Source organism: Macrosteles quadrilineatus, unplaced genomic scaffold (assembly GCF_028750875.1).
Source record: "Macrosteles quadrilineatus isolate MER2022 unplaced genomic scaffold, UCM_ALF_1.0 Scaffold_4__1_contigs__length_99947679, whole genome shotgun sequence".
Lineage (NCBI taxonomy): Eukaryota > Metazoa > Arthropoda > Insecta > Hemiptera > Cicadellidae > Macrosteles > Macrosteles quadrilineatus.
The window spans coordinates 87681571-87709097 of NW_026542597.1; the positions used below are offsets into that span (position 1 = coordinate 87681571).

The window sequence follows — 27527 nt, forward strand, 5'->3', positions numbered from 1 at the left end:
ATGTTAAGCTAAACATTTTACTAAAAATTGCTTTAAGAATGACTAGGGAAGAAAAAAAACATTTCCCATAAAAGCATCTATTTTGATATTGGATCCCTCAGGTAGACTTTTCATCCTGTGAAAAATCTGAAGCATGTTTTGTCCTGTTTCATTTTATGTTTTCATCTTTGACTTTTGATAAAAAATATATTCAATTTTCTTGTACTGTAGTTTTAGAAAAAACATAAGTAAAGTAGGAAGTATACCCAGGCTATGATCTGTTTGAAATGAAGAGCTTAGAGTCAGCGGGATGTACTAATGCTGACATTTCTCCACAAATTGGTCAATGGAAAAAAGATAGGATTAGATAAGAAAAAATCTTTATTTCCATTATATATTCTTTTGGATACATTGGATATGTCAGTTTACAATATTTAATTTAATTTATACAATAGCAAAAATGAACATAGGGCTCGCCTATCTTCAAACAAAATCATTGTAAGTCCATTTTCCTATCAAATATTCATCAATTAAATAAAATGCTTTTGCAAGCAAGAACCTGGTTACAACAGTTTTAAATTTATTACAGTATTTAATGTTCATGTCCCTAATAAGAAGGGGTAAATAGCTCATTAAATAATCTAATGGCTAGTACAGATGGTTTTTTCATTGATTTACTTAGCCTTAGCCTAACATAAGGCAATTGTAAGTCGTATTTTATTCTAGTGTTGTAAGAGTGTACGCCATTATTATGCATCAAATCTGGTTGATTTTTAATGAATAGGCTATCAAGTTTTGTAGAACAAAGGCAGTGTAGAGTTAAAATTTTAAAATGAACAAAAGTTTTATAATGAACTCCTGCAATGTTTCGGACAGCATGTTTTTGTATAAAATCATCTTTTGATGCCGAGGCACTGCCCCAGACGATCAAACCATAAATAATCCAAAATGGGCTATTCTAACTAGCATTTTATGTCACGACACCACAGAGTCGTCTTAGAGCAAAAACCTCACAAGCCAATCTCATGCTTACTTCGGAGATGAATGATCCAACCAAGAATGAGTAGGATCCAGCCGAACACCAAGGAGCTTGGTTGAAATGCCCCCCTCTTCCCCGGTCAGACCCCTCAGGCCAAAAATCAGTGGTGATTTTTTTTCTCTATTCAAAATCAAATTGTTTGCATCCAGCCAGCCACTAACCTTGTTTTAATTTTCCTGGATGTCAACATCGGCCAATTTTTTTATTTTGTTTCTAGCGATCAATGTGGCGTCGTCTGCATACATGAAAATTCCAGATGACACATTAACTTCTACATCATTGATTAACACTAAACAATAGTTTGCTTGTTTATGAACATACTTTGATCAAATTTGGAGGATGCATTTATTACTTACTAAGATATTAACATAAAAAAACCACTCTATTACCCTCCCTCTGTTGCAGCAAACCTAAGTACAGTAATCGTTAAACTAATTCTATTTAAATAGGGAATAAATGTGATATTTTCAATGAGACAGTTTTCAAGTTGACAGTTACTTAAATGAGCTAGTTAACTGTCCAACCCCGCACCTGAGAAGAGTTTAATTTTAAACCAGTTATTCAGTCTGATGTTTTGATGTCCATCCGCAGAATCCGAAGCAATGCTGTCGGTTCTCTATATGTAGAAAGACCAGTTGCCTTTGCTTCGCGAACTTTGCAGGAATCGGAAAAGCGATACTCATCAATTGACAGGGAAGCACTTGCTTGTGTGTTTGGAGTGATCAAATTCCACCAGTATCTTTATGGCAGACATTTTACCTTAAGTAGTGACCACAAGCCTTTAGAAAGAATTTTTGGTAAACATCTGGATTTGACCAAGACAGGTTAACAGGTTGGTTCGATGGGCTATTTTCTTTAACAAATATGACTTCGATATAAAGTATATAGAAGGTAGGAACAATGTGTTGGTGGATGCACTCTCTAGACTGTCCAGCAAGTGTGACCAACCATCAAGAGAAGAGTTGTCTGCAAAACTACTGGTTCAGGAAAAGATAGATGATATGGCTCTGACAACAAAGGAACTGCAAGAAGAAACTAGAAAAGATGAAACTTGCAGGTGTGTGATGATGTTTTTATGGAATCACAATGGCCATAAAAGTTGCCTAATGATCTTTTGTCTTTGTCTCCTTTTTTTCACAGACGAGAAGAACTTTCTTCTGTGAAAGGAATTCTGATGTGGGGAAATAGGATAGTAGTTCCACAGATCCTTCAAAAGAAAACTCTACGTGTATTTCATCAAGGACATCCCGGAATTAAAGCTATGAGGAGTCTGTCAAGGTACTATGTGTGGTTGTGCAAGATTGACGAAGATATAGAAGAGTATGTGAAGACTTGCAATGGGTGTCAGATGAACCGTCCAAGGGAACCAGAGGTACCTCAGTACTCGTGGATTGTACCAGATGGTCCTTGGGAAAGTATACACTTGGATTATGCTAGGCCATTTGATGGGTGGGATTGGTTAGTTGGTGTAGATGCATTTTATAAATGGCCAGAGATATCAATGGTTAGATGGATTAAAGCTGCCAGTATGATAAACAAGTTATGGGAATGGTTTTCTCGCTATGGAGTTCCTAGGATGATTGTCATGGACAATGGGACGCAGTTTACTGCAAAGGTCTTTGAGAAGTTTTGCAAGGATAACGCAATAAAACATGTCTGCAGTACACCGTATCATCCGAAGACGAATGTCCAAGTTGAACGGTTCATCAAAACCTTCAAATCAAGATATTTGTCCAGTAAGGTTGACAGGCAAGATCAAGCTATTGTTTGCCTACAGAAACACACCACAAAATCAACGAGCAAACTTCCTTCAGAACAGTTCTTCGGCAAAAGACTTCGATCTCCATTGTACAATTTAAAGCCCACGTGAGGTTTAATTTAGGACATTTTAAATATCACATCTTTAACCGTGGGCTTTTAACAGAATCTGTTTTCAAACAAAAGGAGTATCATGATGGAAAAAGTAGACGTATGGAATTTTCTAAAGGGGGAAGAAGTCTGTGTGCAGAGAGAAATAGGTGCCGGCTGAACTCCAGGAGTGATTAAATCAAGAACTGGTTAGCTACCCTACCAAGTAATGGTTGGTGGACTTCTGAAGCGAAAACACGCAGACCAACTACGTAAGAGAAGTGGAGCTTTATCTGAAGGGGGAGAAGTGTGATATTGGATCATATGTTTAATGGTATTTTATTCATCGTCTTGTTGAAAGCATGGTAAACGTTGTTGTTATGATGTTTTGTGTAAGTGTTGAGATGGCATCAAGATTAAAATGTTCTTTCTTTAAATAGTTTGTTTTTATTTTTTGTGAATATACTATAAAGACTTAATGTAAATGTGATTTAGTATAGTAACTAATCTCTTACCACTTGTGTAAATCATATAATGCACAAGCTCTTAAAGCATAAAGTAAAGGCTTTGATATTTTTTTCTTGCAAACGCTTAAATATAGCCTTTGAAACTACATATATTATCTAGCCTAAAGCCATATGTGAGAGTATTCAGAGTGTTTATGTACAGCGTTTAACACTTTCTCTTGTTTACGTTTACAGTACATTTTAATACATTTCTAAAAGTAGATTTATTAGTGGAATTCATTGGTTTCAAACACATTTTTTGTAGTCCTAGCACAAAAATGTGTTTAGGTGTATTTAGAATGGTTTTCAGATGACAAGAATGATAACAAACCGCTGTATAGCCTATAGCATACAATGTTATTACGTCTATCATTTGTTTTATTCCATATCTTAGACTATATTTTATATTATCATGGAAATCGTACATTTGTATGCCTTTATTTGATAGTGCACTTATGAGGTCTCTCTCCGGTGTGCACTAACGTATGTTTCTTCACAACGCTACTGGTTTGGAAGGATTTTCCACATATGATGCACTTATGAGGTCTCTCTCCGGTGTGTACTAATGTATGTTTCTTCATATCGCCACTGGTTTGGAAGGATTTTCCACATATAGTGCACTTATGAGGTCTCTCTCCTGTGTGTACTAATGTATGTATCTTCATATGGCCTCTGGTTTGGAAGGATTTTCCACATATAGTGCACTTATGAGGTCTCTCTCCTGTGTGTACTAATGTATGTATCTTCATATGGCTACTGGTTTTGAAGGATTTTCCACATATAGTGCACTTATGAGGTCTCTCTCCGGTGTGTACTAATGTATGTTTCTTCATACTGCCACTGGTTAAGAAGGATTTTCCACATATAGTGCACTTATGAGGTCTCTCTCCTGTGTGTACTAATGTATGTTTCTTCATACTGCTACTGGTTTTGAATGATTTTCCACATATAGTGCACTTATGAGGTCTCTCTCTGGTGTGCACTAACGTATGTTTCTTCATAACGCTACTGGTTTGGAAGGATTTTCCACATATAGTGCACTTATGAGGTCTCTCTCCGGTGTGTACTAATGTATGTGTCTTCATATTGCCACTGTTTGAGAAGGATTTTCCACATATAGTGCACTTATGAGGTCTCTCTCCTGTGTGTACTAATGTATGTATCTTCATATGGTCACTGGTTTGGAAGGATTTTCCACATATAGTGCACTTATAAGGTCTCTCTCCGGTGTGTACTAATGTATGTTTCTTCATATTGCCACTGTTTGAGAAGGATTTTCCACATATAGTGCACTTATGAGGAGTCTCTCCTGTGTGTACTATTGTATGTATCTTCATATAGTCACTGGTTTTGAAGGATTTTCCACATATAGTGCACTTATGAGGTCTCTCTCCGGTGTGCACTAACGTATGTTTCTTCATAACGCTACTGGTTTGGAAGGATTTTCCACATATAGTGCACTTATGAGGTCTCTCTCCGGTGTGTACTAATGTATGTTTCTTCATATTGCCACTGTTTGAGAAGGATTTTCCACATATAGTGCACTTATGAGGTCTCTCTCCTGTGTGTACTAATGTATGTATCTTCATATAGTCACTGGTTTTGAAGGATTGTCCACATATAGTGCACTTATGAGGTCTCTCTCCGGTGTGTACTAATGTATGTTTCTTCATATCGCCACTGGTTTGGAAGGATTTTCCACATATAGTGCACTTATGAGGTCTCTCTCCTGTGTGTACTAATGTATGTATCTTCATATGGCTACTGGTTGTGAAGGATTTTCCACATATAGTGCACTTATGAGGTCTCTCTCCGGTGTGTACTAATGTATGTTTCTTCATATCGCCACTGGTTTGGAAGGATTTTCCACATATAGTGCACTTATGAGGTCTCTCTCCGGTGTGCACTAACGTATGTTTCTTCATAACGCTACTGGTTTGGAAGGATTTTCCACATATAGTGCACTTATGAGGTCTCTCTCCGGTGTGTACTAATGTATGTTTCTTCATACTGCCACTGGTTAAGAAGGATTTTCCACATATAGTGCACTTATGAGGTCTCTCTTCTGTGTGCACAAATGTATGTTTCTTCAACCTGACATTGGTTGTGAAGGATTTTCCACATATAGTGCACTTATGAGGTCTCTCTCCGGTGTGCACTAATGTATGTTCCTTCAAATTACTACTGCTTGAGAAGGATTTTCCACATGTACTGCACTTATGCGGTCGCTCTCCTATGTGAATTAATGTATGTTTCTTCATACTGCCACTGGTTCGGAAGGATTTTCCACATATGTTGCACTTATGAGGTCTCTCTCTGTTGTGTAATAATGTATGTATCTTCATATTACTACTGCTTGAGAAGGATTTTCCACATGCAGTGCACTTATAAGGACGCTTATCAGAATGAATTAACAAATGATTCTTAACATGAAATAGCTTAATAAATGTTTTCTCACATGTTAAACATCTAAAGGGACGCTCGCCAGTGTGTAAGTATATATGAGACTTCATTCTTGATAGAGTTGAAATAATTTTTCTACATATTGGACACTTAGGGCGAGGCTTTTTAGTGACCTTAAACATTTTTTGTTTTCAATTTCCTACTTATAACTTATTAGACAAGCTAGAAACTAATTGGAATTAGTCAGCTGGCTTTTTATGTCTTTTTTTTGTAGGATTTGGTGTTTAACAGTTATGTGTATTAATCAAATTTGATCAACCTTTTGCTCAAATATTGTTATGTTTATTAAATACAATACAACATAGCCTACTTGAGGCATTTTTCTTGACTTTTATATTCAATCATAATAAATTAGTTGACTTATTTAAAAGAAAAAATGATTTCTAAGTTTCATGTTATTTTCCAATAGTAATGCATCAGCCATTAATTAAAATTCAAGTTTTACTTAGTAAATGACTTACTTTCATTTGTACCTTTAGCGTAGTAAAAACTTAATCTTTTTAACCGTTGTTTTAAGTATCTTTAATACTTTGCATATGTAAATTATCTTTTTTGCTACATGAATTGAAGTTTCTTTTCTTCTTCAAATCTATTGCCTCTCCTGAAAAAGATCATATTTGATTAAATATATACATTTGTTGTAATCATTTAGATAGATTGTTTTTAATTTGGTCTAAACAATAATTTCAAATCAATACTAAAATTTATACTAAATCTATAGCATAAGCATTATTATAATGCAAAATTAGAATCATAAATGCAATTACAATTTATATTGTCTAAATTGGTATGTTACCGGGTGTCCATAAAATATTCAATGGGTTTTAAAAAACTTTATTCAACTGACGATACATGAATGCTAGCCAGCCTATTAGTAGCTGGATCTTTTTGCGATTTCTTTCTCTGGGGCTATGTGTATCACACGCCTGCTATTAGCTTAAACGGTTCGTGACAACTCCCAGTTATTGTTACGTGGGGAGTGAATGTTTAGTCGACTCGACGGCTGAAGAACGACTGACAAGTTTGTGCGCTTCTCCTTCTCGAGCGGTCCTCTCCTACCGCCCCTGGCGTCGGGGTTGAGAACTACTGTCATCCCCTCCATATCACGTCACTATGTCCAGCGTTCGTCACGGCCTTTTCGTGAAATAAATCAACGTATTTGGGATGGACCCGAAATATTACCCCTCGTAAAAATTTGACCAATTACAAGGTTATAGAATATAATTTATAGTACGCTGTGCATCATTGTTGGTTATCTAGATATAAATAGTTGGGTTTTTAATGACCATTTATAGAATTTGCACCCGATTTTTCTCATTATACTCAAAATTTGACGCTGATCCCATAAATGACATTCTTTTCCACGAAAAACGACAACAAACCCTTAAAACAAGAAAAATTATATGATTTTTTTTATCACTTTAAAAATGGGGGTATTCAAACTAACCGGAATAACAAGGAGAAATGGAAATTCGCTTAGTCTGCAGGTTTGCTGCAACGGGGGGTGTTTTCCATTGTAATATTTACGCCAACCCAGATTCAAATAGTAAATATTTATTTTCATTCAAGTAAGTAAATGTTAGTAGCAAACTGTTAAAATGGCAAACTTATTGACTGTTCTGTTTACAATAAAAGAGTTTGGCGGAACAAAAACAAAAAAACACGATCAGCTTTTGAAAATGATAAGATATTTGTAACAAGAAATTTTGATTATATTGATCTGTTATGTACATAGTGAGTATTTCCATAATATTTTAGTCGACTGTTCTAAAGTCATCGGAAATTGTTAATGTTATTCTTTTTAAAATAACGCCTGTAATACTTTGCAATTGCTCGAATTCGCTATGGGTAAGCTATTACCAGGTCTCATGGTATGACCTTGACAAGGGACTGATTTAATTTTTGGTTTTTATGTCCCCAGAGGCCAAAAACACCATCCGTTAATGGTGTTAAACACATTTTAAATCCTCAAATCTATATTATAATATAAGCTCGTTCATTCTATCCAACCAAGCTATTTATTTGGTGTTTCCGTTATTTTATTGACTTATATTAACGACTATTTAAGTTATTGCCCGTTAAAACCTGGAGTATTTAAAGTTATTTTGAAACACTATCAATTGTTTTTTATAATAAATACTAACTTATTTTCCTCTTTTCAAGCTATGATTAATGGTGAAGATAGTCAAGTTTCTTGGTTTGGAGATACCACTAAACCAATTACTAACCAATTACCAATAACCAATTACAATAGATAAAACAATAGATAATTACAATAGATTGGATTATGTGTGTCGTCTGCATATAGAACTGTTTTACATAGTAAGTTTTCTAGTAAGTTTTTATTTAAAAAGTCGAGTATTTCAAAGTGGTTTTCAGTAAAGTGCGCAGGATAGTAATCAATTAAGTAAGTTCTATTAACTGCAACAAACACTCCAGAAATTATTGGTTTATATTGTCAAAAACGTAATATTTAAAACTTACCAGTTTTTCCATTTTAAAAGCACATGTTTTCACTCTACAAGTTTTTCAATTTTAAAGACACTTCACAACAAATTTTATTGAAGGGACATTTCAGTAGTCAAGTTGACCACCTATACACAGTTACAAGTAGTTGAAAAACTAACTATAGACACTAAAAAATAAATATTAAAACTGAAGACAGGAAGGAAGCAATCTGTTTTGACCTCAGTAGAAACTTTCCTGTTCTATTTGGACTGTACAGACTCATAACCCCACCACCTCCACCACACAGGTTCATTGATGGAATCAGCAGACGTCTTATCACTGGTTGATTAGCAAATGTAAACAAACCCTATGCCTGGACTTATCTCTACAGCTGTGTCTATAGTCTTGCTGGAATATAATTTCAATAGAAACACTTTTAAATAATCTGTACTGCAATTCACTGATTGCTATTAGGCTATTTTATTTTTTATACAAAGATACATTTTTAATCAATTAAAAAATATTGAACTTGATGGATCAAATAAGTAGACATTAGTTGTTTATGTACACAATTTTTCATTGTACAAACAATTATGGTAACAATTAAAGAAAACATTGATGAACTGCCAAAAGGATGGTTGAGGGAGGAAGTAATTATAAAAAAAGGAATAAATAAGGGAAAAATAGACATTTATATAAAATCTCCAAGGGGAAAAGTGTTTAGATCCCGTAAGGAGCTAGCAGCATATATAGAGCAACATAAATTGCCATATAAGATTGGAGATTTTAACTTTTCAACTAAGAAAAAAGTCAAACCGTTTTTAGAAGAATCTGTACTAACACTCGCAACTGACAATGAAAGTAACTCAGAAGTGACACAGACTGACAGCTCAGATTGGGACTCTTTCAGTCAACAACCCATTTATACAGAAGCACAAATTGATTCAAGCTTTGTAACACCTCTCTCAAAAAATGGATTACCAGAAGTAAATGGGCCAGTTAAAATATATACAGAATTTCAAGCACAGGAAAGCCAAAAACATATTATGACAAATGACATAGCAATATGTATATCAATATTGGATGGAAATTGGTTGACAGATGATGCTATTCAGGTGTACTTTGATTTATTAAACTCCACTGTTGATCAAAAACTCTTAGTCTACATAATGAATCCAGTTATTGGAATAGCAGCAAAATGCATAGAGGACACAACCAGCATCTTGGAGCCACTGAAGTTGGATACAAAGTCTTATATAATGATACCTGTTAATGATGCGGAGTCTCTTGACACCAACGACATACAGGGTGACTTTAGCTCTGGAACACATTGGAGCTTACTGGTCTATAGTAAAATCGACAACAAATTTTGCTATTTTGATTCTTATAAAGACTATAATCTTAAATCAGCAAAGAAAATAATGGGAAAAATATCCACCCATTTAAAATTAGAAAACTCACACATGGAAGTTTACAAAACACCGCAGCAACACAACACTTCTGACTGTGGTGTTTATATGATTTTAACGGCTGAACACATCTTGAGTAAAATTATTAGAGGACACTCTGATGTGATGACTTTGTGCGATTTCACTGTCAGCGAGCTCGAGGCTTGGACCAAAAGAGCACAGTTGGCTGCAATCATGCGGAATAGAAAAAAAGACTGCTTGAATATCAACAGAATGGTGTCTCAAATGCTGGGCGGATCAAGTAAACCTGAGTCAACAAAACTGGAAGATCAATCGAATAAAAATATAAATATGATTGGAAGTTTGATTGAAGTACAGGAGAAGTACACTCAGACTGAGAGGGAAAATACAATTATCGAAGTCAGTAAAAGTAGAGCTGCACTTGAATGGAATAAGGTTCAAAAGTCAAACAAATATAAAAATAAAGACAAACAAATGAACAACCATGACTCCATCCCTCTGAAAAACAGATATGATTGCCTGAGCCAAGAAGAGAATGAGACACATATAAATAATAATAACTACGATCAAGAAAAAGAGGTCAAGACGAGCAGAAATGGAAACAGTAGGAAGGAACAAAATAAAAAGAAAACTCAATACTCATGGAAGAATCCCAATACAAAACCCCAGAACAGAAGTAGCAGTGAGTGGCCATCAACACTTGTTATTGGGGACTCAATGGTAAAATGTGTCTCTCTTCCCAACACTAAAGTAAGCTGCTTTAGAGGTGCTTGTGCTGTCAACATGGTTGAAAAAATTGATCTTATTTCTAAGGAAGTAAAGTTGCCCAAAACTGTTATTATTCATGTTGGAACAAATGACCTGGATCAAATGAGAGATTCAGAAGACTTAATGGGAGCAATGTCAAATGTTATAAAAAAGACAAAAATGGCGTTTCCAAACTCTAAATTAGTTATTAATGGTATCATACACAGAAGGAACATAGCATATAAACTAAGGTCTCATGCAAATAAAAATATAAGATGGCTTTGTAGGGACAATAAGGCTATTTTCCTAGATCTCGAGAAATATATTAATGACTCTTGCTTGGGAAGAGATGGAGTTCATCTGAACAGGAAAGGAAATTTTATTTTAAGCCGCGTTATTAACGGGGTGATAAATATCTGTGAAGGGAACAACCAGCATATGCAAAACATAAAGAAGATCGACATAAGCAGATCAGATTACAAAGGTCATAAATTGTCAACAAACTGCCAAAACACTATAAAGATTGCTGAAACACACATTAAGAGCATGTTTGAGGAATATCAACTCGATAAAACAGTTGCATTTGCACACTGTGCCTCTAGGGACCTAGAGGACGACAAAAGTATGAGTGCTGGTATTGCTACAGTGTTTAGAAGCCATTTTGGAAAACCGCAAAGATCACATTGCTTAAACAAACATTTAGCATGCCAGGAAGTAGGCAAAGGACCGGTTGTATACACATTGTTGACTAAAGACAAGTACTTCAATAAACCAACTAAGGAAGATTATGATTTAGCATTTAAAAATTTGGCAGTGGACTTTAGTAAAAAAGGTCTTAAGTGTTTACTTTGTTCCCCAATGGGGTGTGTAAGGGACAGAATTTCTCTGGAACACTTTATTGATAACTTAATTTCTTTTCAAATGAACACAGAAGCTGAAGTAAAAATTATTGTTAACAACAGTAAATCTAGCAGATTGTTGAAAAATGGTTTAACTGGAAGAGAATTTTTTAAACAGTTACAAGATATAATTACAATAAAACTACAAAAAAATCCAAATAAAACGAAGCCAATGTCTATTATGTCACAAGTTAATTTTCCTCCTTCACAAGCTTCTTCTTCGGTGCAAACGTGTCAGACCAGCTCCAAAGACTTAACGGAATCAAGACAATCTACTCAACCACCGTCAATCCAGCTGCAGCCATCCAGCCCAGTGAATCCAGTCGTCAGCAGTCAACCTACCATCAGTGAAGTGGCCAGTGATGTGGGTGAGAAAGCCTTGGTTTCTTTAAATTCAGTGCTTCAGTTGAAGAATGCTCCTAGTTTATCTACACATTGTATCAATAGTAGTTTTAGTTCTCAGTCCCCTGCTTCTTCTTCTTTAAACTCAAAAGTCAATACAACACCCCCAATAAAGTAAAAAACAAAATTAACAAACTAAATTCACTAAAGGTATTTCACCAAAACATACAGCATCTTAATTCAAGAATTAACGCACTAGAAGCAACTTTACATGAACTAAAGCCGCATATTGTCATTTTGTCAGAACATGACATGAGAGAAGATGAATTAAATAGATTCAATTTAAACAATTATAAAATCAATGCATCTTTCTGCAGGAAAATATCACACAAGGGAGGTGTTATGATACTATCACAAGAAAACATTGAATGGAAGCAGGTGGCTGTGCCTAGTTTTTTAAGTGATAGTTACTTAGAAGAAAGGCAATTTGAGTTTTGTGTATCTAGTTGTTTTAAAAATAAATGTAAGTTTCTAGTTATAGGCATTTACAGGTCCCCAAGTTTTGATGTAAAAATATTTTTGGAACGGTTGAATATTTTAATTGATTTTTATGGTAAAAAATTTAATAATATTATTATAGGAGGAGACATTAACATTGATATTTTAAAGAAAAATCATAATTGTAAAATGCTGAAAGATACTTTGAAAAGTCATGGTATGAAATATCTAGTAGATTTTCCTACAAGAATAACTGTAGACTCAAAGACCGCCATAGATAATTTTTTTGTTAAGGCCAAAGATGTATTTAATATTACTGTTGAAGGCATAGTGACATGTCTGTCAGATCATGACGGACAAGTCTTAGATATTAATTGCTTGAATTTCAAACACCAAAATGAAAAGTCAGTGAAACAAGAAATACGTAAATTCTCTCAACAAAATACTGAATATTTTAGCATGCTTTTAAGAAATGAAACTTGGGCCGATGTATACTTTGCATCACCAGAAAAAAAATATAATAATTTCAATAGTGTATTTAACTTTTATTTTAATGTGGCTTTTCCAAAAACATTAATCACTAAAACTCAGAAAAAAAATCAGTGGATTACAGATGAACTTAGGGCTAAACAATACACATTAGTTAAGAAAACAAAAGAACTAAGAGAATGTAGACAATATGAGGTAAAAGAGTTACTAAAAAAAGAAAAGCTTAAGTTTAGGAAAGAATTAAATGAAGCTAAAATGAAATACTTTGAGAAAAAAATTAGTAAATCCTCAAACGTCCAAAGAACTGTATGGGGCATTATAAATTCTGAAGTTGGAGCTAACAACAACAAAAAATATAGTGGTATTAGTTTAGTTAGGGGTAAACATCTTATAGAAGATCCTAAAAATGTCTCAGATACTTTTAATAACTATTTTATAGACATAGTAAAAGACGTAGAGCCAGACTATAACAGTAAGGTGCCATGTATAGATGAAGAAGCTATATCTGTTCAGGAATGGTCAATTAAGCCTAAGTTTAATTTTCAACCTGTTGATAAGAGGGAGGTGGAAAAGGTTATATCATCATTAAAAAATAAAAATTCCAGTGGCTATGATGAAGTGCCTGTTACACATCTTAAGAGTATAAAATATGAGATAAGCCAAATTATAGCTCACTTAATTAACTCCTCTTTCGTTACAGGTATATTTCCAGATCAATTAAAGAAGGCAAAAGTCATTCCAGTACATAAAAAGGGTGACACAAAAAATATTATTAATTATCGCCCTGTTTCGTTGTTACCAGCCATTTCCAAAATTTATGAAAAAATAGTAAATAGTCAGCTTACATCATACCTTGAAAAATGTAATTTGATGGATAGTAATCAACATGGGTTCAGGTCTGGGAGATCGGTTGTTACTGCTGCTGTTTCATTTATTGAGTCAGTAATTGACCGTGTTGATAAAGGTGAAAATACAATTGGCATATTCATGGACCTATCTAAAGCTTTTGATAGTGTCAAACATTCTTTAATTTTGAAAAAATTACAAACTATCGGAGTATCAAATAATTCATTGCAATGGTTTCATTCATATCTAACAAACAGAACTCAATATGTGGAAATCACACATCGAAAAAACAATAAAATCATTAAGACAGCATCAGATTTAAAGACAATAAAATATGGCGTTCCGCAAGGGTCTATTCTTGGTCCATTGCTTTTCCTGTGCTATGTTAAGGACATGGACAAATCACTTTCATGTAAGCCTGTCAGTGAACTATGCCTGTATGCTGATGATTCTAATTTACTCATTTCAACACCTAAAATAGAACAAACGGAAATGGTTGCTTTCATAGAACTGGGAAACCTTGGAGATTACTTAACTTATAAAAATTTAACATTAAATCATGATAAAACCAATTTTATTACGTTTAAAACTCCACAAATTAGAAGTCAAATAGAACCAATGATTGTGTTTGATTCCCACATAATTGATCCAAAGTCAAGTACAAATTTTCTTGGCCTGACTATCGATAAACACCTTAATTGGAATGAACACGTAAACAAGATCTTGACAAAAATGAACTCTGGAATTCATGCGCTTTCAAAAATGTCTTTTTATTGTAATTTAACAACATTGAAAAATATTTATTTTGCTTACATACATTCTCATATTTCGTTTGGTATTTGTTTATTTGGAGCAACAAAAAAAGCAAATTTGGATGGTATGTTAAGACTCCAAAAGAGGTCTATAAGAGTAATGCTGAAATTGAATCAAGATGATTCGGCCAGAGAACATTTTAAACAGTTAAAAATACTGACGGTTTATGGCCAATATGTTCTTGACGTCATTCTGTGTGCAAAGAACAAAATTCCTAATGATGTCCCTAACGAACCCACACATCATTATAACACAAGAAAAAAGAACTCTATAAGGCAAAATCAGCACAGACTGAAGCTCTATGAAAAAAAACCAACATATGTTGGTGAACAGTTTTTAAAATTAATCCCAGAAAATAGTAATAAAGAAAAAAATTCAATTAAATTTAAAAGACAACTGAAAGCTTATTTAATTAACGAGGTAATTTACTCGCTGGATGAATTTCTAAACCTCCCTCTTAAATAAATAAACTATATATGAATGTATCAACAAAGCTTCCTTAGTTGAATTGTAGGAAATAATGTTTAATTTATGCATTGATAATTTTAAGAAACCTTTGATTATACTTTTTCATACCTGTATTTTGACACTATTTATGTATGTTATATGCTACTTACAAATAAAGATTATTTGAATTTGAATTTGAATACAACCAATTACTAATTACCAAAGCCAATAGACCAATAGATTTATTGGCTTGGGTAATTAGTCCATAGGGATAAATGGTTTATATTGCACCGCAGAGTTGAACCATCGCTGTTGTATTTATGATCTTAAAATGGGCTTACACTACACACCAAATTTTATTACCAACGGATATTTTTTTACTTGAACTCTCGTGCTAATGGACAGTATAGCAGTTGACATTTTTGTTTATAATTTATAGGTCCAGTAATGTGTACGTGATAGATTATCACAATCACAAACTTGACGAGGCAGACCATATTAAATTTATATTTAGGGTAAACGGTGTGGAACGGCTGGTACGTTGGTCCAATCAGTGCCAGAGACAGGAGAGTGAGTACTTCATAAGTGTTTAATGTGTTTAGTGTACAAGTGTAGTGATTTGATGTTGGTTATTTTATTATAAGCCAATCATCGGTCTCAGGTAAGAGACACGACTCTCGGCTTTTAAAACAATACATCCTTAGGGCCGGCGCGCACTATCCCGACCACGACCACGACTCCGACTGGTCGGATACGACCAGTTTTACAATAGGAATAAATGGAACAGCGCGCACTGGTCGACTGGTCGGACCCTGGTCACACGACCAACATTTTTCAGTTTAATCGGGCCCGGGTCAGGTCCCGCTTATCAGCGGGTCGCTGGTCGTTGCAGCCAAAAATAGCACACAATGTAATGGGACGTCACGCACTACCCCCGACTTGCCTCCGACCCGACCAGTACACCACTCAACCCCCAGTATTCCTAGATCAACCAAACGTTGAGCACTTGCTTTTTGCGCCGGTCTGTGAAGTGAGTTATTTCGTAAAATGTCACAGGAGTTTGACACGGAAATTTTAATTTCACCCCTGATTTCACCCTTATTTTACCAGCAACTTTTCTATGTAATTCATCAAAGCTTTTAACAGACATTCTTGTGTAATTAAAAAACCCGTCTTCATATTGACGTAGCTCTTCATAAAACGTAGCAAACTGCCCTTTTGTAGACCTTACAGTTAACATTGGATGTACCCAGTATCGTTTCTTAGATGCATCACAGCAGCTACTTCTTCAACATCCATCTTGACACTGGAGTTTGTAAAACATTAGTTGCCTTGGTCGGGTCGTGGTCGGGTCGTGCCAAGTCGTGCTCTGGTCGCATGGTGAACGACAACGACTGGTCGGGCGTTTGGTCGTGGTCGGGATAGGCGCGCCTGTCCTTAATATTACATTATGGTGTCAAAGTAAAAGTGGGATGCATATGGGTTGCTTAAAAGAGGTGTAGTCATGTAGCTACTCAAAAATCACTGTGAGTGTCAACGAAATACAGAGTATTAAAAGTAAACAACCCCGGATTTGATTCGCAAAACTTTACATTAGTTTATTATTTATATATGTTACATTATTTCAACGAAAGCTAAATTTGTTTTTTTTGTACCTTGATAATTTTAGATTATTGATAAATAAATACACTTCTATAGATTTAGGCTCAGTGAAACCTAGTGGTTACTAGACGAACTGTTACGCGCCTTAGTTAGTTAGGGTGATACATGCTAGTAGCGCTAGTGTAGTCGTCAAACACAGTTCGTTGTAGATGTTGACGCGAACACCAAATGGCTCGTAGTTGAGTTAAATTATGTTGACCGTGGTCAATATTTACTCAATATATTGAGTTAAACTAACCCTTACGGTAAATATAAGTACGATAAATATATGTATCGTGCGTGGAAGTTTACTAAGAGGCCTCTGTATCCATCGACACTCGCAGGGAGGTTTAAGTAGCCACTAGTACATGAGTAGCTTCTAGCATCATTAGACTTACACCTTACACCTACTCACGAAGTTGTACGACTACAACTAATTAATATTGTTTAAAAAGCCGAGAGTCGTGTCTCTTACTTGAGACAGATGATTGGCTTATTACATCTCGTTCTGTCAACCCTTAGTTTTGGACTGATCGTGTGTTGGTTAACCCCCCCCCCCCCCACTCACCATATGGGAGTCTCCCCTGTATTTAAATCTATCGTTGTCTGTGTGGAGTCTGGATATGGTGTGTGTTAATCAATTACGTGAAATTTACTGAGCTGGCCAGGATTAAAATGTTACAGAATAATGTCGACTGATAATAATGGATAACTCGAGTAAAAACCAGCCGACTTTAATGAATTCATTATCTACATATTAATAGGCAAGTATGTTTCTTTAAAAACTTCATTCTCAGCTCGTGTGTATGGCTGGGAAAATCTACACATAACGTTAGAAATATATTTTTCCTACAGTTACCTAACAATGTACATGTTCTCTCACTGATTTGAGAAAGCAAAGTGGCCAATTCGCTCATCAGTGAGACAATGTTAACAATAATTTCAAAATTAATGGGTATTCTATATACAGGGAAGATAGGCCTAATCCAATAGCTTCAGGTGGCGTTGCAATTTTTGTGCGAAGAACTTTGGACCATCATAATATATTTTTACCTCGTTTATCTTCGGTAGAAGCTCTTTGAGTAAAAATGAATTTAAGACATGGTGCAGACTTTCGCTTAATATCTGTCTACAAACCCCCGAACAAACGGCTCCACAATAATGACTTCCAGGTGCTGTTTGCAGAAACTTGTTCGACTGTTGTTATGGGGAACTTAAATTGTAAACATCAGATATGGGCTTGCAGAACCGCAAATCCAAATGGAAACCGTTTGTTACGACTCACAAATAACTCTAACGTAATGATTGATGCGCCACAAGAACCAACACATTTTCCATGGCAACCTAATTATCAGCCAGATATACTTGATTTGGTTCTGCACAAAAACTTTACAGCTCCAATCATTCAAAATATTTTACCCGAGCTGGACTCTGACCATTCTCCCGTTATAATAACCTTCTTCACGCAACCTCAATTCAGTTGTCCACCACAACGATTAATTAATGGAAAGATAAATTGAGAAATTTTCAGTGCAGAATTGGATAAATGTTTAGAAGGTATGCCTAAATTATTTTCTTGCATTGAAATAGAAAACTCTGTTAAACTATTTACTGAATCATTAAAAACTTGTGCCAGGAAAGCTATCTTGAAACCCTCACTTCCCACACCAAATAATGACTGCTATCATCCTCCAATCAGAATAATGCATCTTATTAGAGAAAAACATAAAGTTAGATGACTTTGGCAGCGATACCGTCTACCACACTTTAAAAGGCAACTCAACGAACTGGGAAGAAGAGTGAAAACAGAACTCGAGGAATTTAGAATAGACAACTATAAGAAGTATGTTTCTGATATTCATCCGAGTGACCCAAATATGTGGAAAGCAACTAAACGCCTTTTAAATACTCCCTCGGTCATACTTACGTTGAAAAAAGACAACCTTATCTGTGAGACTGATTCACAGAAGTGTGAACTGCTGGCAGATTTTTATGAAACTACATTTCAACCCAGTGATCTTGCTGATTATGGTGACGATGAAATGGTGAACGTGACTTTGAATGGACAATTTTTATCTGATTAACTACCAATAAAGTTTGCGTGCCAATCTGAAATGAAGGCAGTAATTAAAAAGCTTCCACTCCATAAATCACCTGGTCATGACCTTATTCGTAATATTATTTTGCGAAATCTCACCAATAATTATTAATGCATGTTTGTCTAAATCTTACTTCCCTTCTATTTGAAAGCATGCAGAAATATCAGTTATCCATAAACCTAGTAAACCAAAGTCTTCTCCATCGAGTTACCGTCCAATCAGCTTACTGTCTACACTTTCTGAAGTTTTTGAAAAAATCATCTTGAAACGAATTGCCTGTTTCATAGATGCTGCAAATATAATTCGTGCTCATCAATTTGGATTTCGGCCGAAACATTCGCCTATACATCAAATCTTACATATATATGAAACTATAGTCAAAGGGTTTGAGAGGAAACAGCACACAGTAGCGGCATTTCTTGACATATCTCAGGTATTCGATAAGGTATGGCATGACGGTCTTGTGTTTAAATTGATTCATTTTGTATTTCCAAAATATTTAACCAATATTGTAAAATTGTTTCTCTGTCACAGGACCTTCTCTGTTAAAATATGTTCTTCTAAATCATCTATTCGACGAGTCAATGCAGGAGTTCCACAAGGTTCAATATTGGGCCCTGTATTGTTCAATCTATACATGGCAGACGCCCCTCTTCCAGAAGACGCCTCATTAGCTCTGTACGCCGACGACACTGCTATCCTGTGCCACTCTGTGGACGTTCTCATTAATTGGTTCTACAAGTGGAAATTTCACCTAAATTCAACTAAATGTGAAATCAAAATATTTTCCTTGAAAAAACATACATTGCCATATGAAATTCAAATATATGGTAACTTTCTACCATGGAACCCTGATGACCATGCCATAAAATATCTTGGAGTATGGCTGGACAAAAACTTAATTGGAACTACCACGTTAATAAAAAAACTGTCCCAAGGTTATGCACGCCTTGCAAAGCTTTTCCCTTTGGTCAATAGGAAATCTACTCTGAAGCCAGCTTGTACAGTTCTAATCTACAAATCAATAATTTGGCCTTTGATTAAGTATGCATCTTCCTATCTGGGGATTATCTATATAAAAAAACAAACTCTTCAAAATTCAAGTGATCCAAAACAAAATTCTAAGAATAGCGGTGAATGCTCCCTGGTTTGTTAGAAACAGGCATATACATGAAGAGCTAGGAGTGGAGTCTATCTCGGCCTTTATTGAAAAAACCAACTCTAAATTTCTGAAGTCTTTAAACAATGTTCCTGGTGCACTAGCTTTTCATCTTGGCAAAGAAACTGAGAACAGGAGGCTACGTCGAAGGCTTCCTCAAGATCTATTGGATTAATGAACCTAAAGAAGATTAAATATTTTTATCTAAATTAATTATGTTACAGGGCGTCTCAGGTCTGGGCGAACCCACGATGTTATTAGTTATTTTCTTGTTTATTTTGTAACACTTCTGTGGATAATGTCATCATTGATCCAGAAATAAATGCTGTAAAAAAAGAAAAAAAATAACTATGAGGTAATTTTATTTACTTTGATTTTGTCATTGATTAAAGGAAATAAGTTAGATTAGAAGATAATTAGACCACTGAGATAAGTAATTACCATGATGTATACAAGTTAAGGCTCTGTACCCGAGTCTTAAAAAAGGATATGCAAATTATTTCACTGCTCAACTTTTTGAGGAAAGAGTAGGAAAATAACTATTTGTACATGTTTTAATTCATCTTGGTAGCTTTTGCCATTAGGCCCGGAAATATTGATGTAATAAAAAAGGAGATCAAGAATCATCAGGAATCAGGATTTTTAAATTACCTTTACAACCTCAGCATATTTTTATCCAAAGATATACCTACAGATGGATGACATAGATTAAACACAACGTCATCATTGACATAGAATACTGCAATCAGACTAACCATCCTTTTATGGAATCTAAAAAGTTGTTTGGCGTGTGTTCAGTTATGGTTACGTTTGGAGGCTCAGATGTACTTCCCAATTCATAATTACTCTTTCTAAAGTAGGCTACTTATAATCAGTGTGCGAATCAGCCGCAAATCTCACTCCAACGCGTTTCACATCGTCACAATTGCTGTTTTATACTTTGTTCTATTTTATTGTGTTCGTATAGGCATATGATGGGATAAAAACATATATGGTCATGCAACATTTGTTTACAAGAAGATTTTTCTCATTAAAACTGCAATAAAACTTTTCTTTATTTGTGTAAACCAGAGAGCACAGAATTTCTATTCTTTGCTCTCTGGTGTAAACTAACTGTTCTGAACTATACACGGTTTTAACTGACTACTCGATTCCCGTACGTAGGACGGATTAACACCTCGTATTTAATTAAAACCCGAGGAATAGTTTATGGTACTCTGGATTTGTTGTATTTTAAACTATTTCAAAAAAATTCTTGCACAGTACCTTTAGATCAGCATTTTGCAAACTATGGGCCGCGACCTATACTAGTAGGCTGAGGGAGCACTTTTCGTTGGTTGTAAGAGGAAGTCGAGCATGAATATTTTAAATATATTAATTAATGTTTAAAAAATATTCTATGTTCTTTAATGTCATTTTAATTGTAAAGTACAGTGTGCTGTTCACAGGCAAAGACCATCTTGTATGCCATTTACGTTTGATTTAATAGCTACAATGCCTTAAGCTGTTCCCGGTTTATTGTTTGTTTGCGAGCTAAATGAATTAACAATTAAAATTTTAACCTCATTCATCTCGCTATACAGTAAGAAACCGTGTAATGTGAAAGAAAGCTATAGACACAGCATAATACCATGTGACTTTGAACCAGATTGTGAAAACCTTAGAATGTGAAAGAAGCGTAACTAGCTTTATTACACTTATAAATTGTTTTAATAATTCAATCTGCAACCCGCAATTTGCTTCATACTTGGTGGTTTTCTCGTGTGCTACAGAATTTGAGATCTGGTTAAAATTATTGTTTTAATATTTTTTCCAAAAGAATATATAGTTCTAATTTTTGTACCTTTCCCTAAGTCTTATTGAATTTTCGTAGAGTTTTCTTAAGAACTTCTCTTAAACTGCTAAGAGTACAATGAGCTGTATACAACTACCTTTGCCACCTACCTTATCCTCACCTTTAGAAAGTATATTTTTAACACTTTTTTGTAGGTACTTTGTCTTTTAAAACAAAAGTCAACCGGTTGCAACATAGTTGTATTATATTCTCTATGGTATAAAATACAGTATGATGAGACCTATTTAGACTTGCAAACAGCTCTCTTCCATCCTCTCATGAGGTCTCTCACAGTCGACTTGTTTTGAACCACCAATGCCTGAGAGAAATTTCACTCTTGGTGAAATAATACAAAATTCATTGCCGCACCCTAGTGTTTTTCTTTTCATTTTGGAAAATTAAAAATCAATACAGAAACATACGTGTATTACCATAACAAACGGCACAACGAAGGTACCAAAGAGCATGAAGAAGACTAACAAGAAGAGGGACTTCCTTTAAAAAAAAGCAAGCAATCAAACAAAGAAAAAATAACATAATTAATTAATGTATAAAAAATGTGTGGAGTACACAAGTTCAAAGTAACAATAAAAGATTTAAGGCATGAGACTTGGTGAGTGCCTTAAAGATTTCTGTGAGTGTAGTAAAGGGTAATTATTACACGAGATGCTTATACTACTTATCCTTCGATCATTTGTTAATTAATTTTTTACAACTGCATAATCTGTACTGTTTCTGTTACTTTTTTTAACTACTCAATTTTAAAGCATTATACCATAAGTGATGCTAAGAATGATGCTGTGATGCCATAAGTGAGTTTCACTTATAACTTTTGCAGCAAGGTGCAAATGAAAGACAGTTCTGGGAAACCTCTTTTAGTAGGACAATTTTTTTCTGTGACTTTTGGGACCTTAAAATAAAAATCTGTTACTACTCCAGTATTCTTGGACTTTTATGATAAAAATAAAAATTAACAAATGAACAAGGAACCTCTTTAAATTTATGTAAGATCTGGAGCCATTCTACCAGATAATACAAGAAGTCTAGGTTTTGAGCAAAGATTTTTTGTAAAAATGATCACCTTTTAGTTATAGCAGGTACTAACAATATTGAAGCTATGAAACACTACTAATAGGACTAATCTGTGATATACATAAGTAATTATCAATCACACCAAGCATACAAACTTCAATTCCTATATGACACGACTGGATCTTGAAAGACTACGACCAAAGTGGAAACCAGGGCCCACACTCATCATTCCTTTTCGGCAAAATCCCAAATCTGTCTATAATATTCAGTTAGCGTAGAAAATTTTTACAAACAAAAGTCTGTCCCAAGCACAAATTGTTAAGTTCAAGCCCTAGCCAATGCTATGTCTGTTACTTTATGGACGCAGACGGCCCTCCCCGCCTAAATAATCATTTAATTTGTATGTTCGTATATAATATGAGAAGTCTTGTTAAGTCTGCCATTAAATAAAATAGCAATAATAAAATAAAATATAACTTATGTATTATTTGATTTATTTCATATCTTTGTTGAGCTAAGCATACATTTTCTATGGAATGAAGATTTTGTAAATGGTGTGTGGTTAAGAAGAGGGATTATCACTAGAAAGGTAGTTTACAGTTCAATTACAGTACCTAAATAAAGTCAGACAGTGAAGCATTTGATACCTTTTTATTTTCACTAGTCATGTACAAATTAACAAACATACTTAAATTAATATATCAGTTTGTTTATGTGATTATGTGAGACATGTAATTAATATTGCAGGTAGTGATGTAAAATACCCGGGTATTTAAAACTCAGGGTAAATACCCTAGGTATTTACCCAGGTAAATACCCAAAATCCATAAATACCCGGGTATTTTGGGTATTTATGAAATCGATTGAAATTAATTTATATTCACCCCTAAATATGTTATTGTTATCATTACATGAAAAATTAGGATAGTCTATAACACCTTTTACAGTAACTTGAAGCTTTGCTAGTACCTTTAGGACTTTTTTAAAAATAAAACATAAAGTTTTTAAATAAGAATGGGGTTTTGTTTTTTATCAAGACAACACCTCGTCAGAGAAATAGTGAACCTAAACCTACTTCTAATGTTATTAAATTATGATAGTTAAAACATTTTATCGTATAAATGGCTTGGAAGGCTAGACAGACCTAAGGCAGAATGGCAGAATACTAAAAGTAATTAAACTTTTCTGTGTTACCGCTTAGTTGGATAAAATAATATATTTGGATAAACCTACTAAAAAAATGTATCTCCTGTTTTTTGGTCTAACTTAATATAGTTTTGAAAGATTTATTGTGCTATAGATTTAAATGTTTTGTATCACAAGTTTATGAAATTAGTTTTTTTTTTTGATACAGTACCATTGATACCAACAAAAGATCTAGAACAAAAATATTATTAACCTGCCATCCTACAGATTGAATTTTAATTATTTTCTTAAGTTGTTTACACGCCTAGGCCACTACTAGGTTAAATTTTCATGTATTTATAAATAATAATTATTACTTTGCAAATTATTTTTCTTCACTTTAAATAAAATAAATTCAACTATCCATCATAGAAATTAAAAAATCATAAGTAGTCAGGACCAGTGCAACCATGCGACCAGGGTATTTATGCCGATTATGCTTTATGCTCAGACCTGGGTATTTATGGCGATTGTACCCAGAAGTAAAATGCTAGTAGTGACCATATGACATTTTGTTTAACACATTTTATCATCATTTTACTATCCTTACAGGGTGATAATTGCAAAAAAACATCTCAATCTTCTTTAACTTTAATAAAAAATATAAATACCCAGTTTTTGGGTATTTACCCGGGCCTGGGGTAAATTCCCGGGTAAATACCCAATTTATATTTACCTACCCACTGGGTATTTACCTGGCCCACATCACTAATTGCAGGTTTATCCTAATTCAAGATGTTAAGTGAACTCAATACATCAATCAACCTCTTATTTAAAATAAAAATATATTACAAGAGCCTACATTTGAAAAATCCTCACTTCATGCATTTGATTTAATAACCAGTACAGATGATGAGTTTAACTGAACTTCTGTAAAAACCAGTCTAGATACTAAGAGTGTGGACAGTCTAACACCAAAAAATAATATGATATATTACAGTAATGAAAATGTACAAATATTGAAAAAACTGACAAAAGCTTAATATTAGTTTTTTTTTTTTTTCAAGGATTAAGAAAGTACACAATAATAAAATAATAGCTCTTCAAAGTACCTTGACATTTGTTTTAATATACACTCATATGTTTAATATGTTGTAATAGATACTATAGGCCATAACATAATCTATATCATAAACATGAGTAAAGTTTGTGCACAATTATTTTAAAAACACTCATAATATGATTTCCTTTAAATTGTTAAAAATATCTTAGTTTTAATGTATGTTTTATCTGTGGTTTTAGGCCAAAAACAATATTTATCCCAGCCTCTGTTCTGGAAAAATTAGTTTTTTTGTTAAGAACTTAAAATGAAATGTTAATATTTCCATTAATCTTATGAACTGTGGTAGCTATGGCAGTTTTACAAAAATGTACATACTGTAAATTAATTTTGTAACATATTATGCTTGTAACAAATAATCTACAGTATTTTTTATTTATTTATTTATTATCATCACATTACATCAATAATTGACAGGTGATTTGTCATCAAACTAAAATCTATTGTAACAAAAAAACAATCATAATATTATTAATACTTAAAAATAATTATACATTTGTTAGGAAATCTTCCAGTGAAAAAAATGCCTTCTCCAGAAGCCATATCTTAAGTGTTTTTTTTTTCAATATGCAATCAATTTATTTTATTGTTAAAGGCAGCTTATTATAAATTTTGGGTCCCATATATTGTGGGGATAAATGAAATAATTTTTGTCTATGTTGCATTGGTTTTATTAATTTTTTGTATCTTCTGTCATGGTTGTGAGAGGGCTGATTCTCCATAAGTGTATCCAAGTTACTCTTGACCATCATAGAAATATAATAAATATAAGAGCTGTATAAAGTGAGAATTTTGAATTGACTGAAATATTGTTGGCAATGTGTATCTGGAGGAACCTTGGCCATATGTCTAATCGCCCTTTTTTGAAGAATAAACACTTTTTTGCTTTCACTATACGATCCCCATAAGTCTGTAATTCATAATTGAAGTGAAATAAGCATGATATACTGCAATTTGTGTGTCAAAATTTGTTGTATCTCTAATTACTTGCAACACAAATACAGCTGACTTAAGTCTTTTTGATATATTTTTAATGTGAGTTTGTCAATTTAAATGTGAGTCTATTTTTATTCCTAAATAATCAACTGAATCTTGAGAAACTATCAAATTTGAGTTTGAATTTAGGGTGATCTCGTCTTTTATATTGGAGGCAGAGAATTGTATCAGCTGTGTTTTGGATACATTCATAGAGAGACCGTTGACAGTAAACCAGTCCTCCAGAGAATGGAGCTCTCTGGTGATTGTGTGAATAATGTTGACACCTTTTTGCTCTTTGCAAATGATTGCTGTGTCATCTGCATACTGAAATATTGGCATTTTTTATACAATTCCTAGGTCGTTTACAAATAAAATGAATAGACATGGTCCAAGAATTGATCCTTGAGACACTCCAAATGGAACATCCTCCCAATCTGAAATGTAATTGTTTTGAAATTTGTTTATTATTATCCTTTGTTTACGGTTTTTCAGATAAGAAGCAAACCATTGTAATGTTATATTTTTTATTCCATGTCTACATAACTTTTCAAGAAGTATTCCATGATCAACATAGTCAAAGGCCTTGGACAAGTCACACAACACTCCCACAGTCTGCTGTGCTCCATCCAAGGCCCCAGCAATATTGTTGATCATGTCGGTTACTGCTTTTTGAGTGTTAAGGTTAGGCCGGAATCCAAATTGAGAGGGGTTAGTTAGATTATTATTTTCTAAATTGTACTAGTTGGTTTTTGACAATTTTTTCAAAACATTTTGAAAAGCAAGGTAGCAACGCAACTGGACGATAATTAGAGGGATTATTAACATCACCTTTCTTAAATAAAGGTTTTACTTCTGCATATTTGAGTTTGTCTGGAAATACACCCTTCTCCAGGGACTGGTTTACTATTCTGCAGAATAAGTCCTCAAAGACATAAAAAACACGTTTTATCACAAAAAGAGGGATTTCATCCCACCCTGATGACCTTGTGTTACAAATGGTATTCAAAACTTTCTCAACTTCTGCAACACAGACTGTCCTAAAGTTAAATCTTGCATTATTAAGATGAGAAATGTGTTTACTATTTTTCTCAAATAAGTTAATTGCTTGGATTTTATTTGAATATTGATTTGCGGGATATGAGGCATTTACAAAAAAAATTTTAATTGTTTGCAATTGATACAATATTACTGATTTTGGCATTTTCACTGTTTGTAACTTAAATAGGTATTTCTGAAGATTGTTTTTTTAATCCAAGTAATTTTTTTACAACGGCCCATGATGCTTTAGATTTGTTTTTAGATTTTTTAATGACAGGAGCAAACTATTACAGTACAATTAATACAAAAGAAATATACATTCATATAAGTGCTATTAAGCATTGGTTATATAAATAATACACTTGGGGTGTAAGATTATTAATAAGCAACGAGTTAATTCACAGCCACCTTTAACTCCAGGCCGCATCCTCTGGTAGAATCATACAGCATTTTAGGTTACTTAATCTACTTACACCCAAACAACCTCATCACAGCAGTATTTATATCATGAAATGAAATGAAATCAACTTTATTCATACTTTGCAAACATGTGCACGAATGGCGTCATTACATTGGATCAAAATCATAATGCTTAATACCAAAAAAGTACAAGATATATGCATCCTTTAACATAACCAACAATTAAAACCGAATTGTTTACATTTAAACAATTGTTCTAACAATCAAAGTTAAACATGTAAGTTTAA

General features: G+C 33.9%; 1 protein-coding gene across 2 annotated transcripts in view; it reads right to left on the reverse strand.

The window, feature by feature from the left end:
- Positions 1-342: 342 nt before the first annotated feature.
- The window catches only part of LOC128991515 (zinc finger protein 91-like), a 107767-nt gene continuing 80582 nt past the window's right edge, over positions 343-27527 (reverse strand). For both annotated transcript variants that reach the window (XM_054414460.1, XM_054414459.1), the window contains one exon: positions 343-6436. In XM_054414460.1, the coding sequence (XP_054270435.1) occupies positions 3810-5957 (2148 nt within the window). In that variant the 5' untranslated portion in view covers positions 5958-6436 and the 3' untranslated portion in view covers positions 343-3809. The remainder of the gene's footprint in view (positions 6437-27527) is intronic.